At 39.2% G+C, this 14,607-nt stretch overlaps 1 protein-coding gene across 2 annotated transcripts in view; it reads left to right on the forward strand.

The window, feature by feature from the left end:
• The window catches only part of RELN (reelin), a 280,189-nt gene that overhangs the window by 118,862 nt on the left and 146,720 nt on the right, over nt 1-14,607 (forward strand). For both annotated transcript variants that reach the window (XM_017811391.1, XM_017811392.1), the window contains exons 5-7: nt 4,172-4,204; nt 5,797-5,875; nt 13,436-13,532. In XM_017811391.1, coding sequence (XP_017666880.1) covers nt 4,172-4,204; nt 5,797-5,875; nt 13,436-13,532 — 209 coding nt within the window. The remainder of the gene's footprint in view (nt 1-4,171; nt 4,205-5,796; nt 5,876-13,435; nt 13,533-14,607) is intronic.

The following is a 14,607-nucleotide window of genomic DNA, read 5'->3' on the forward strand; positions in this document are numbered from 1 at the left end:
CTCATTTGTCATGAATTGATGAGCAACAGCTGATGGCCACTGGCTGTTGAACTCTGAGCATGGTGTTTGTCTGGGAGCATTTGAGCATCTGTGTTACTGTAATTCACTTTTCCTTTATATTGAAGAAACTACAAAGTTCAGGATTCTGAAAAAAAAAAGGTATATTTTCTAGTGAGTTTTAAAAATATTTTCTTATGCTGCATTTTTTACCTGTCTCTATATACAGTCTTGACCCCTCAGATCTGTGGAATGTGGGTGTCAATAGTACAAATGGATATTGCTGGGACATGTGTTTAATTTGGATTATGCTTGCTCTTTTTATCTGAATGGAGACTGGTTTTACGTAACAATTAACTATTACCGTGTTTAATGATTTTGCTTCTTCTTTTTCCACTGAGAACAGGAACACCACCAAACCTTTTTTCCCTCCTCACATTCCAGTTTCTCTATCTGAAGATGACATTCCCTTCCCATTTCTTTCATATTTCCCTCCGTGCCAGTTTAACCAAAAAGGGGCATATCTAAACTGGCTTAACCTTTCAGCGGCCTTACTTCATCCACAGAAAAATTTAATCTTTTACTCCAAAAGATGCCTTCATTCTCCCTCATCCCGTTGACACAGAACCCCACAATGTCCCCATTGACTTTTGAATTCCTCAGCACTTTCCTCAAGATTCTCACGCTTCCAGTTTGACTGTGCCCTTTCTCTCCCTGAATCACTCTGTATTATACACTGTCATGTCTGCTTTTCCTTACCAAAGGAATTGCCTTGTCTTACAAGCACCCTACATTTCCTTACGTTTTGCTCATGCCTCTTCGATTGTGACCTCAGTTAAGCCGTGCTTCCATTCTTTGCTCGGTACAATTCATCTCTTGTAAAGCTCTGTATAAACCCATGGTGCTAGTTAAAAATCAAATAACAAATTCATTTACTTTACTTTTTAAAAAGGTACAACTTCTCATTCAAGCTAAGATGCATTTTGGAGCCATACAAATACTGATTCTAAATTTAAAGTCATCCAACCGTGTGCCTAAGGAACATCTAAGAAAGTGAATCATGATTTAAAGGGTGAACTGAGGTGGTCTTTCTTTTTCCCTCTCAGTTTGACGTATTGTATAATTCCTTTTAAATTATAAATTTATATCTTTACACTGTATAGCTACACTGCACCATATAATTTCTTTTAGCTTTGTCATATTGTCTGAGGAAACTCCATTTGACTTTAGCCACACTGCATGGCCTATGGAAAAATCCATATTACTTTAAAGTAAGTCATTCTATATATTGATTAAAAAGGCAGATCTGAAAATATTTTAAAACTACTACAATTGGGTTTGGTTTATTTTCTGAATCTCAGTTATTTTGGGGGACGGGACCTTAAATACAACACTTCAAGATTCACATACTGCTGTTTTACAATGAAATCTAAAATTTAATATAGAAATTATTTATAGAGAGATTAAAGTCTAGGTTTATCATTCATTAAATGGTACCTTCACAGTATTTTTTTCATATTCAGCTCTGGAATTTAAATTAAAAATCAGATGATGGACTACCTGAGGCAAAAATACTTGGACTTCTTAGATCCTGTAAAGACTTAGGAAGCCTTAACCCCTCCTCAACATAAAGTCTGTATTTGTAAGAACAACCTTTTGTCCAACATTAAGTGTTTGCTTAATTCTGCCTTTAGTTTTTTAAATGATTGATTAGTAGGACTAGTAGGCACCTGCACAATTTCCTTCATTTCAGTCAGTTGGTAAGCAGCTTTGTTTTGCAATGCCAAGAAACCTGGGATGAATGCTAGTCCAGTCATTCATTTTCATTTTGAGATCTGATCTACTCTTGTTTAAGTCAGCTTTCAGTTGAGTTACTTTCAAAGGCTAATGAAATTTGCGTGGGCAATTAATGAGTCTGCCCATGATATGACCTGATATGACCATCCTCCTCACGGATGGGCACTTGCAGGATGGTTCCCAGCCACACCTGTGTTTGCAGTCGATCATCCCTTAGTACTGTTCTGGAACTAATGGGAAAGGGGTAATGCAGAAAATCAAAGACAGAAGTCTTCTATTAAGCCTAGCCTCTTACAACAACTAGAGTATTACAAATCCCATGCCATAATGTACTTCTTTTCCTGCAGGCAAAATCCAGAACAGTTTCCGTTGCTCAATCTGGGAAATAATTCATTTAATCCAGTTTAATACGTTTCTTTTGTGCAAGTATTTTTCAAAAGGTTTCTATCAAAATTTACTCTTTCCCATGGAGAAAAACAACACCTGGCACTACAAGGGACAAATGCAGTCTTCTCCACTGTAGGATTCACCAGTGCAGTCCAGCGTTATTCTGGAGGCAGTGCCAACCATAACATGCAATAGGAGTTGTATTTCTCCAGATTTTGAACCATCATGATGAGAGGTCTTGGCCATTGCTAGAGTCATTATTGGCAGTACTTCTAGGGAAGGCAAGGCGACATGGGTGAATTTCTTGTATAAAAAGTGGATAAAATTAGCCACATAAAGGAAAAAAAATTCATATTTCTGTCAGTGTGTGATTTCTGTTCAACAACAGTCTCTTAAGAAGGTCTTTGTTCTTGGCTGCAGTAAAGCTTTCAGTGTTTCTGTGGTTGTTTTCAGTGCTACATATGTATATACACACATATATACATATGTACATATATGCATGAGATTAGTATGTGTTTATATATATATTTTTTATGGTTAGTAGATGGAGTAAAACATGTCAGTCTTCCAGTCAGTAAGTCAGTTAAATCAAAGTTTTCTGTAACATGTAAATGGATGTTTGCCACCCTTTTCTGGTCTGCAGATTCCTCAGTTGTTGATTGCTCAGTCTTCTTAATCCCCTACTTCCCCATGAAATGTTGCAATTTCCTTACAGAATGTCATGCCTCCTTGCAAACCCAGTATTTAAGGAGTAAGCAGGAAGGGAAAAACAAAATTCTTGAGATTTGTGTTGGACTTTCTATTCAAATGACTATGTGTGAGAGCTCTACACAGATTGCTGCATTCATTTTTATGTTTATTTTTAATTTGTCAGATGTTATGACAGAAATTGCAGTACTGCAGTAATTTTTTGCAAATATGCTGAAGAAATCAGGAGTACTGGTACAATTTAGGTCAGTGCCCAATAAGAAACAGAATCATCAGAAGAATCCTGGCTTCAAAAATTCTCTTTTTTTGGGGTTTTATTTTAACCATAGTCCAAAATTAAGCTAGAAATATAAATCCATGGGTGAGGTACTGAGAGGCAAAAGAAGTAGCTGCTTCCCAGGAGCTTAATTATGTGCACTCCCTTTGCCTCCATTAAAGAGGTGTGATTTTGGATTTAAGGTCAGTCAAGGCTATGGATGTAGCAGGTACCATGGAGTATCCAGCACACTGTGTAGCCAGCTTCTAGAGTTCCCCATACATTTGTAGGTAGCTTCTGCCCTTTCAGATAACATTCTGGTTTAATTTCTGTAATGTTACACCAAGGCTCCTGTTGCAAAGTGTTAGTAGAAGACTACTTAATAAAGTTTTGTCATTTCACACACACGTGCCACCCGCGCAGTGTGTCATTACAATATTCTACTGTTTCTTGGAAGGCAAAAACGTACTGAGGAGTTGATCAGCAATGCCTGTAAAAACATGCTTTGATATAAGTGTTTGATTCAGTGATTTGCAGAGTCAATCTGTTAGTTATTGCACTAGGAATATTAGGATTATTTCACCCAACCATATGCCCAGTAAGATGTTGTTCAGTGCAGTATAAATGATCAAAGTGTGACGTTTTTTACTCACCTGGACTATTTATTGTATTCAGCCTAATTCCTGCTCTCTTTGTCAATCAATGAATTACTGAATCTTAATCCAAATTATTTCTAATAATATCTCATAATTCTAGGCTACTAGTGATCTTTCTTTCCTTGCTGTACAATCAGTGCTCACTCTCATTTATTGTGATGTGTATTTTAGTTAAGAGAATAGTACTTTATCTTCCTTATTATATTTTTGTAACTTTTGGGGTTTATCACATTTTTCATAATTAAACTAGCAGGATAGTTGGCTATGAATGCACTGTACAATTTGGTTTAAGAATAATCAATTTTTAATGCTGCAATTAAGCTCTGATCATAGAAGATATTCACGTGTTGTGTGTCTTTGTTTTCTGCAGCTCCGACAGAAGCTCCCTTACATCCACACCTAGGTAGGTGATTTGTCATTCTTATTACTAAAACTCAGAATCACTAACTATTATAATAAAAAATCTGTAAGGTCATATGAAACTAGGTCTGAGGAATTCAAATAAAAATGAGATTCATACAAAATGAATTGAATCATGTCTATTTCTGATTAGTTGTTTCTTCATTGTGGTTTTTATTGCTGTATTATTTATTGCCTTTGAATCCTTGCAGTGTGATCCTTGAGTATATCATACTGCAGAGCTTTTCTTCATAGCTGTGTGTTAGAGCATCTGTTTGCATGAGAACCTGGACTGGAGCATCTCTCCCATGAGGACAGGCTGAGTTGGGATTGTTCAGCCTGGAAAAGAGAAGGCTCCAGGGAGACATTAGGGCACCTTTCAGTACTTAAAGGGAACCTACAAGAAAGATGGAGAGGAATTTTTTGCAAGGGGATGTAGTAATAGAACAAGGGGAAATGGCTGTAAACTGAAAGAGGATAGATTTATAACAGATATTAGGAAGAAATTCTTTACTGTGAGGATAGTGAGACCCCAGAACAGGTTGACCATAGAAGTTAGTTGTGGATGCCCCATCCCTGGGAGGGTTCAAGGCCAGGTTGGATGTGACTTTGAATAACCTGGTCTAGTGAAACGTGTCCCTGTTCTTGGCAGGGCAGTTGGAACTAGATGATCTCTAAGGTCCCTTTCAAACCAAACCATTCTAGGATTCTATGACCCATAGCCCTGAGCGTGAGACAGCACCTCACACCAGTGCTGGGTTACTGGGAGGAAGATTTTTTGCTAGTGCACCTCCAAGGTGTACCCAGGAGCAGCACACTGCAGCACACTGCCCTGCACCCACCAGCCCATGTGTTGCAATTTGATTAGTCCAGGACAGCTTCTGACATCCTTGCTCAGTTTCAGTAGAAGGTGATACTTCATTCATTTAATGAAAGCGTTTGTAGAGAAGGATCTCTGTAATACAAACAACAGGTGCCAAAGTTTTGGGATGTGGGGTGGTTTTCTTGGTCATCATATGTAAATCAGACAGTAAATCCAGGTGGAAAATTGGAGTCTAAAGTTTGCAGACCGATGGTTAGAAATATTTGCATTACATAACTCAGTTTATATTCCTTAAATGAGTTGACCTTTACTGCCAGCTCCACTGATAGCAGCAGAGAAATTCCAGTGAGCTCATGATTTTTGCTTATGAGTTGTCAGAATGAATCCCCTGACTGTAAGAACTATAATACACTCACTAGGACTTCTCATCCCTTCTTGTGCCCACGTTTACAAAATCTGATTTTTCTGAACATTCAGAAAACTAACAATTTGGAACAAAAGGTTTTAAAAGATTTAGTGTGTGCTTGATGATTTCATCTTTTTATAGCCATCACACTTTGGTAATGGGAACACTTCTTTTTTGTGGTACTACCATTCAAAGTAAATAAAAAACCTGTAACTAGGAAGCCCTAGCTTTTGTAACTAGCATATCTTAAAAAGCTGATTTCCTCATTTTACTATACATAACTCTAGCTCTAAGAAAGGGAACATTTAGAAAGCACTGGGTGATTACACTGGACTTTTTTTCCTACGTTGCTTTCTTTTCTTTGCAGCTGAACTGCACAGTGACAGCATTATCTTACGAGATGACTTTGACTCTTACCATGAGCAAGAATTGAATCCTACCATGTGGTGAGTTTCAGACTTCTGCTTTCCCTTAAATGCATTTGAGCAAATGAAAACATTTTGGTTATTATAGTCAGGACCTAAATATATCGGTTTATTGATTAATTGAGTAATTGATTAATGAGTGACTGAGAAATTCTAAGCCTCCTAAAGTGAGGGACAAATTGTCGTTGATTTCAAATTTTTAATTAATCCAAAAATAGAAGAAGCATATCTGAGCTCAGTGAATATTTCTGAATGAAGATTTTGGTTTCTTGAAAATTTAGATGTCTGTTGGTGGAGCCTGTAGGAGTGACACCCCCAGTGCTACCTTAGCTCAGGACTGGGGAGTTTGAAACAGTCACAGACTGTTAGCTTTTAGTCAATGTTCTTTTAGCAAAGATAACTCTTAGAACAGACCTCTCAATCTTAAATATTAATAATTTTACCACCACCTTGGTCACAGAGAGAGGGTACCATTCATATTATATATAAGTACAAGGTCACAGAAGAGGGAGTTGTATGTCTCTAACAGTACAAAACTGATTCTCTTCTGGATAGTGAATATATCTACAGGTCGTATTATACTCAGATAAAGACATGGACTTAACATGAAGTTTTGAAGGTTGGAGCCTACTTTTTTATATGAGATCATTACTGAGTTTTCTATTCCTTCTGATCCTATTTCATAAATATAACTAATTTTATTAATTTAATTCATACAAGACATAGAAATATTTGAGTGGGTTAGTTTATCTTGTTTAAATAAATTCTTGATGGGCATTTTAGCAGTTACCTGCATTTGTTAGTTAAGAATACATATGTTCTGTGAAATCTGACTTCATTTTCCTTTTTATTAAGGGCTGTCACAGCTTTCCATCTGTTCAGGTCTTTCACAGTTTAACCATCTCATGTAAAAATGCTGTGTTTTATGGAATTTTATGGATATTTTTATTTTGCACACACTGATTCTAATAACTTTTAATTTGTGTCTACAATTTTTGCTCCTTTTGTTCCTTCTGTATGAACTCTTTAAAAATGCTTTTCTGGACAGAGGCATTAAGGACCTACAATACTATACCATGAAAAACCCTCTTTCTTTATGGGTATGAATAGATCAAGGACTCTTAATGGGTTACAGAATAGCTGCCAAGGTAGATAGCTTTAGCAGCAGTGTGTTAAATGGACTTGAGTGGAAAAAAATGAGAAGAGGCATTATTTCCCCACAGATGTCTCATAACTCACAGAGGACTTGTCTGTTGGGAGCCTCTATAATTTATTTATCCATTGCTCTGAACTTTAAATTCGTCCTTGCTTTATGAAAGTCTCAACAGAGAAATTTCAGACTAAAAGAGCCCCCAGACTTCTGCTGCTTTAGTCCCCAGTATTTTGATTTGGTCCCTCTGGAATAAACTTTCCCCACCTTGGTTAGTGAGTCAGAGCAGAGAGGTGGGTGCTGTGAGAGAGAGTCCCAAAACTCACTGCAATCCTGAAACAGGTTTTCCTGTAATAATAGCAGAAAACTGGCATTTTCAGCAATGTTAAATACAAGTTGAGCACAAATAAAAGAAATCCGTAATGAGGTGCCATGAGCTTTTCAGCATAAAGGATTCGTACAGTAGCTCTGCCTCCAGTGAGGACCTGCTTGGTGGCAGAAAGCCCGTTCTCATTTGATTGTCTAGTGGGAGTTAAATCAGGAATTATTAACAGTTGTCGCCATCTATCCTAAAATTGCATTTTTTCCCCTGGCAGCTGCTAAAATCCCATCTTTACCACAGACAATTGTGGTAAGTGCTGGAGCACTGTTTCCAGCCCTGCTTGGTCCTGGCCTGCCATGATTGGAGCGCGCGGCAGCAGCTGCCTCGTGTGCGCAGATACCCCACCGGGGCCGTGCCACCAGGGGCCACTTAGACTAAGCCACTCTAATAATTTCTGAAACCATTATTTGTGTAAAGATGAAAAGAGAAGTATTTGTATTTTCCTATGATCTTTTCTGTTCACAAATCCTACATAACACTGGCTTGGAAATGATTAATATTTTCCCGCTCCTCCTGATCCCCCGTCTGGCATGTGCAGCTCTGGCAGACATGTACCATCCAAGTGCATGAGCAAAGCATTTTATTGCTTCTGTGTGTGTCTGATTTTATGAGTCCCAGCAGAGCCTGTGTGTCGCTCCGTTGCTGGGAGAGGCCTCACATCAAATAACTATTTTACACAAGGGCACTGTATGATTTCCAGAGTGATTGCCTGGTTTATATGGAATTCTGCTCTTTCAAATACATTAAAAGACACATCTTTCCCAGCAACCATCTGTTTCTTCGGAGGCTCAGGAACAGGGAAGGAGTGTGTATGAGTGTTTCTGGAGCTGCAGAGGGAAGAGAACGGGAAGGTTGGGATAGGGTTCTTCATAAACAGAAAAATCACAGCGCCTGGGAATGAATTCCTGACCTAAATCAAAGTTTGGTGACTGAAAGAAAGAAGGAGAATCTGCTAAAGTGGGAAAGGGACAGGAAGAAGTGAAGGCAGGAGACAACACATAAGGAGAAGGAAGGAGGAAGATTTCTGTGCTGAGAATGCAGCATGCCTCATGGGAGCATGCCTTATCTTTCTCATTTTCTGGGGATTCAACCACTATGAGGATTTTCTTGTGTGGTTTGTCCAACTAATTTTTATATTATTTCCTCCCAGTGTGCAAGCATGTCAGACTATGATTGATTTCAAAGTCCCCAACCCATAAGCAGAAGTCTGCTTACTTAAGCAAAGATTTTCTTACTTCTTGGGTCTTACTTGCCATTAAATTTACAAAGATCTCTTGTTTTGTGAAACAAATAGACTTCACACATTCATAAATGTCCAATTTATTTTATGTCTGACATGTGTTAGCTATGGAAGTTAAGGTAGGTAAGTGATTCCCAATCCATGGTAAATGTAGCACCAATGTCAATGCTCAGTGTGTCACTGCTGACTTGTGGAACTAATTAGACAGTAATGTTTAGTGCATTTTTCAATGAGTAGTCCAATAGTACAGGTGATTGGTAGTCCATGAGACTTGCTGAAAACTGACAGGACAGTGTTTGATCAGAAAGCTCAGAAGCTGTGGAAGTAATGGATTTCCTCTGTAGGGAAAGGGAATCTGAACCATGTACCACTTGCCAGGGAAGGGTCAGGGAATGGCTGGATGAGAAGAGGTCCAGTATGAGTGGTATCAGAAAGACTGTCTAGGTCATTGAGAACCTGTTCCTGTGACCATCTTGCCTCCATGTAGCCTCATAAAACTACAGTGGAGAGTATAAAAAAGATGCTATATAAGAGCTAAACTAGATCAAAAAAGATCAAATCTAGAAAAAATACTGTTTAATCCTATGATAAGTAATTTAATGTTAAAAAGTTGCATAAATTAGTACAGAGTAGATGCTGACATTAATGTATGTTTCTGTATAAACAGTTTTAATAGTAGTACTGTAGAAAACAGGGGATTCAGTACATTTAAAAGAAAAAGAGCCTGTACAGAAACTTGTTGCTAGCTAAACTCTCCTTCCCAACTCGATGTCATCTCTCAAAGCCTATCAGCATGCCAAACAGCAATCACTTACAGAAGACACGCTTGTCAAAGATGACATAAAGAATAGCTGAACATGTAAAATCAATCAATAAGAAACAGAGATTCTCTTGGTCATCACTTCTTCATAGTGTATGAGAAATGTACAGGTACAGTGATATTTCCAGTGGCAAAGAGGTGGAGGAAAGCTTTGTGACAGCAGAGAGAGGTCCTAAAGTGGTTTCCAAATTGCACTAAAACTGTGGGATTAAACTTCAGAAAGATTTATGTTTAAAAATCTCTTGGCAGTTTGAGATGTTTATCTTCTTTATAGTTCAGACATCACAAAAGACATCAGTCAATATAACATCCACAAACTCAGGTATTGTAGAGGGAAACAAGATGAAAAATAGGGATGGGGAGACAGATGTTTCCCCTTCAGCAAAGTGAAAAACAATAGCAGAGAGAGGTGGGACTCTCTAAGTCAGAGATGAGAGCGATAGCAGGTCTGCAGAGAAGTCATCTCCATAAATGCGACACATGTCAGCAGTGGCAGCGAGTACCAGCTGTGAAAAGAAAGCCGAACTGATTTTAATGTGCTAAGATTTTAGACCAGGCAGGTGTGAAAGATAATGTAGAAAGCTGCACCCAGCCAGGGCAATTAATACTGTCTCCTGTTTGTATAAATGGAAAAGAAATTAACCTTCCTGTCTTCACCAGGAGAGGAGCAAATTGGATCGTTTCTAAACACGTAGTACTATGACGATGATCTGAGGAACAGCAGATCAATTATCTTGCTCTTCATGCATTCTTGTCAAGCTAATGAGCAGTTTATTGTCAAAGGTAATGCATTTCAAAGAGAGCACAAAGGTTTGAATCAGGATTATCAACATTCATCCGATTTCTTATGAGAGGAGTTATCCTAGAAAAGATGAGTGATTATGAAACTGCTGCATTATCAGGATAATGTTTCTGGATTTCCAGACAATATTTCATAGACCACATTACAGGAGTAGAACAGGTGAACAACTGAATCACTATTTATTCATTGAAATATGAGAATTAAAAAATTAAAATATTTCTTGGATTATGTATCCTGACATTTCACAAGGCACTAAGTGATCCCTACATAGTATTCACGGCAAAGTTTTCCTGCCATATCTGTTTCTCCCTGCACATACCGGGAGTCCAGGCAGATGTTCCAATGTACTCAAAAATGTGGGGGCAGACAATGAAAATAATTTTCACAAACAGCCATAATCCTACAGAATTCCAGGTATTCTTCTAGTTCCTGTCCCTCTGTTCTTCAGTTATCAGAGTTTAGGGCTCAAGTAAGATTTAGATAGCAGCAAACACGTCCTCTGTGAACTCTGTGACATGCTCATACAGGTAAAAAACCTCAAAGATTTTTTTATATCTTTGACTTTGTTTCTGGAAGTGGAGTTGAAAGTGACCTTTAATAGAATCTCAGCATAAGGTAGGGATTTGGAAATTGGGAACAAGACATTCATCTTTGACTTCTTTAATGGACCTGAGCATAAGGAAGCCAGGCCTATGCTGAACTCACCCAGGACCAACTGAAGAGACCCAAAATAAAATGTGCAACCAATTATTCACCACATCTATGCATCTGAAAACCTAACATCTGTCACTCAGCAAACCTTAGCACTCAGAGACCTGCAGAGTGTTGTTCGGGTTATTGTACGCTGGCCAGAGTTAACCCATTCTGCCCAAAGGTACCCATACTAGTGATTTCTAATCGCTGCCTGGGTTTGATCAGCACCTGGGTTTGCAGCAGCCCATCCTTTTGATTACGTGGCCCCTGTAGGGAAAAGCTCTCTCAGCCCCATGGGGTAGCTGACAACGCTACCAGCTTCTTCCTAACAATGCAGGTGAAGATTTCATTTGCCCTGTCCAGGACCATGGTGGGGTGATGATTTTCAGATACTCAGGAACAGAAAAATCCTGCTCCAAGGAGTTTACAGAAAGACTTGCAGAGGTTTAACAGAACACTTACTAACGAAAAGACAGACAAGCAACATAAATTAAGAAAAGGGTCGGAAAAAACACAGATCCAAGGAAATTTGTGTAGAAATCAACTGTACGTTGATAGTATGTATCAATTATCTATGTTCTACTATGATCACTGAAATCTCTATCATATATGTTGACAGCAAGACCCTATCTCCTTGGGATTTATTCCTTTCCATCCAATTTTCTGTAAGATCTGCTGTCCAGAAATTAGCCAAAGAATGAAAAGACAGAAGAAAATCAAACCTTTTCACACTCTTAAACTACATCTGGACTATGGTTACGGGAATGTGTACTTTTGGAGACATTATACACCAGAAAGGGTGGCCACTTTGTATGAGAGAAGCCAAAGAAAAAACTGCCTAAGCACCCCTTGTGTAAGTCCATTGCAATTGAAACTTTACAAAATATCAGTTATCGAATTACAGAAAAAATTCAGCAAGAAATAGGGTTTGGTGTGAGCTCACCTTTGTTTATAACGAAGCTGTTGCTGGAGTAAATGTTTGCGTGTAGTTTTGATGATTAAGCTGAGCTTTGAATGCCTGAAGGCAATGCTGGTCAGTACCATCTCAGGCAGCTTGTTGGGGGCCAGGAGTATCTCAAATATTTTTTGAAAGTCTGCTTCTCATGCCAAGATCCAATGCTCTGATCCTCAGAGGTGAGGGAGACAGCCCTTTCCATGTGTTCTGCAGTCAGGCTGCCCGCAAAGTCCTTCATATTAAATTAAGAAATATCAGGACAGTTGCAATTAGTTGCTTCTGCAGCACTTACCAGCCTCTTTGAGAATTTCTTCATAGTTTTTTCCCTAAAAGGTGAGCAGAGTGGTAACTCTGTTAGTAGGAATATGGGATATGACAAATACAAATAGAAGCAACAGCAAATCCCATGTTACAGCAGCTGAGCGGTAGGAGCCTCTTGGTGCACATTTTTGGGGAGGGTCTGCAGCCTCAAACCTCCTGGCCCTTTGGACAAATAACCCTGCAGGAGCAGGACCAGAAGAGGAGCTAATTCCAATCCCTTGTCCTCAGCTGTTCCCTATGGTAACTCCACAATGGTGGTTTTATGTATGGTATATAAAATGTGCAGCGAGGATTTTGTAAGAAGAGTAACTTCAGGGTAAGTTATACATGTAAAAGTTCAACTTGGTTGCCCTTGGTGAGATGTTTTCCATTCGATGAGCAGGGACACCCTTTTTTAGAGGGTGTTGTTGTGGGAGTTAGGTGCTGAAAAAATCTCCAGAGCAGTTAATTAGGGGTGAGATAAGAAAGGGTTTATTATGCCAAGGCTAAGATGTTACAAGACGTGCGCCAGCTGTGCCTGAGAGGCTACATTTTATAACACCATCCATCCAATCCCAGATGTGTCCACCCTGTGGCCTTTAATCTGGTCCACCCTGGGTCCACCCCCTGAAAATGGGTCTGGGGTGTGTTTCGGGACCCTCTGTTTATCCCATTTTCATCTTCATCAGAGCACAAAGGGTACATAGTCACCCAGTTCTTGACCGTGTTCTGTGGTTTAGGCCCTGATATGCTGTTCTGCCAACAATCTAGGCCTTGCCTTGACAAAAGACTAAACATTTCTACTGGATTCGGGAGTAGGGGTGATATAGGGAGCATAGACTGGGGTAAGAGGGCTAAGGAATGTGTAAACAAGGGTGCTACAGTGAAAAGGAAAGGGACAAGGGACAAAGGAGGGAGGGTTGCTGCTTTTAAAATCTACTTATAAAACTTATAAGGCTTACCAATATTAGAAAAATAAAAAAAAAAATTAAGGGCTTAAGGCATCAAGGGGAAACAATTTGCAGAGCGCAAGTACTTACTCACAAGGGCCTTTCACAACAGGCAGCTCTAGGACACCATACGTACACTTGCTCAACCTTTATGCTTACCACTGTGATAACAAGTAGTCCAATTTGAGCACCAAGATAAAGCAGTCTGATTCTACAGTTTACAGACCTGGTGCAGTCTCGAACGTACAGCTTCTGATTTCCTTTTGAACATGGTGTGCTCTTCCCGCAGGTCTGAGTGCAGTAACTGTGAGGTTGGAGAGCACTGCGGGGTGATAATGCACGGCAACGCTGTCACTTTCTGCGAGCCATATGGTCCCAGAGAACTGGTAAGTGAAGGCTGGCTCACCTGCCAGGGCTGGGGCTGCAGAAATGTTGGTGTGCTTGAGGAGTTCAGCAAAGAGGCTCTTAAGCAAGGTGATAGGCCCATAGAAGTGTACCCAGGGACTTCCCAGCATTTAAAACCATAGGTGCTAACCAAAGATTATTGCAACAGTTTGCAAGGGACAGCGTCTTGATCTGGTGTGTATCCAAGTTATTTAAAGTATCCCTGAAATGCTGAAAAGTCAAGGAAATAGAACTGTGTTGTCAAAGGCATCATTCTCTTTTTATTTCCAACAATGAAATAGAGACAGAGGTCATTTTTCTTCTATTATTTTATTAGTCATGTCCCGTTTTTTCATGTCGCTGTTGACAAATGTTAATTTGGTTGTAAAACATCACTTGTGATCAATGAATCCTACAGATTTAAATGCAGCCTGGAGCAAGCACCTGCCAGTCTCAGGAAAGTGTATGTAACAGATTGAGTCATGATGAACGGGACAGAATTCATTTTGTTAGGGGTTAGTTTGGTCATAAAATTGCTATAAGAAACAACGTGGTGCAATTTGCATTAACTTGGGGTCATCTGGGTGTGTGTGGAAAATGAATTGCAGTACATATAACCAATGCCCACACGCTGACACTGGGCAGATAGCTGCAATGGTGTACATAAAGTGGGAGCTTTGGAAAGAACTGAAAAATTAAAAGGCCAGATCAAAGCCTGTGTAATTCAAAGTAATTTTCATGTTTTCAACAGACTTCTGAGTGGAGGGAGAGGATGATTAGAGCTATTTGAAGAGCAAACATGGACAAGGGCCATAAAGCAGAAGTGGTTTTGGCCAGGCATCTTCTCTTAATTTCAGACACTGACAATCCTTTTCACAGGTTTAATTTTACATCCTTAACTGAGACCAGAATTCCAAAAATGCAATGTACATATTGCTACTGTGGTGAATGATAAACACATATAAAATTAATTTAGAGGTTTTACAGATAAAGGAGAATTTCTCTCTCAGCCAGCTCCAGCCAGGGAATCCTGTCAGGGATGCTTAATTGACTCTCTGCTACTTTGCATCCTGTTTA

The sequence above is a fragment of the Lepidothrix coronata genome, unplaced genomic scaffold, assembly GCF_001604755.1.
Source record: "Lepidothrix coronata isolate B3197 unplaced genomic scaffold, Lepidothrix_coronata-1.0 Scaffold32, whole genome shotgun sequence".
NCBI classification, from domain to species: Eukaryota; Metazoa; Chordata; class Aves; order Passeriformes; family Pipridae; genus Lepidothrix; species Lepidothrix coronata.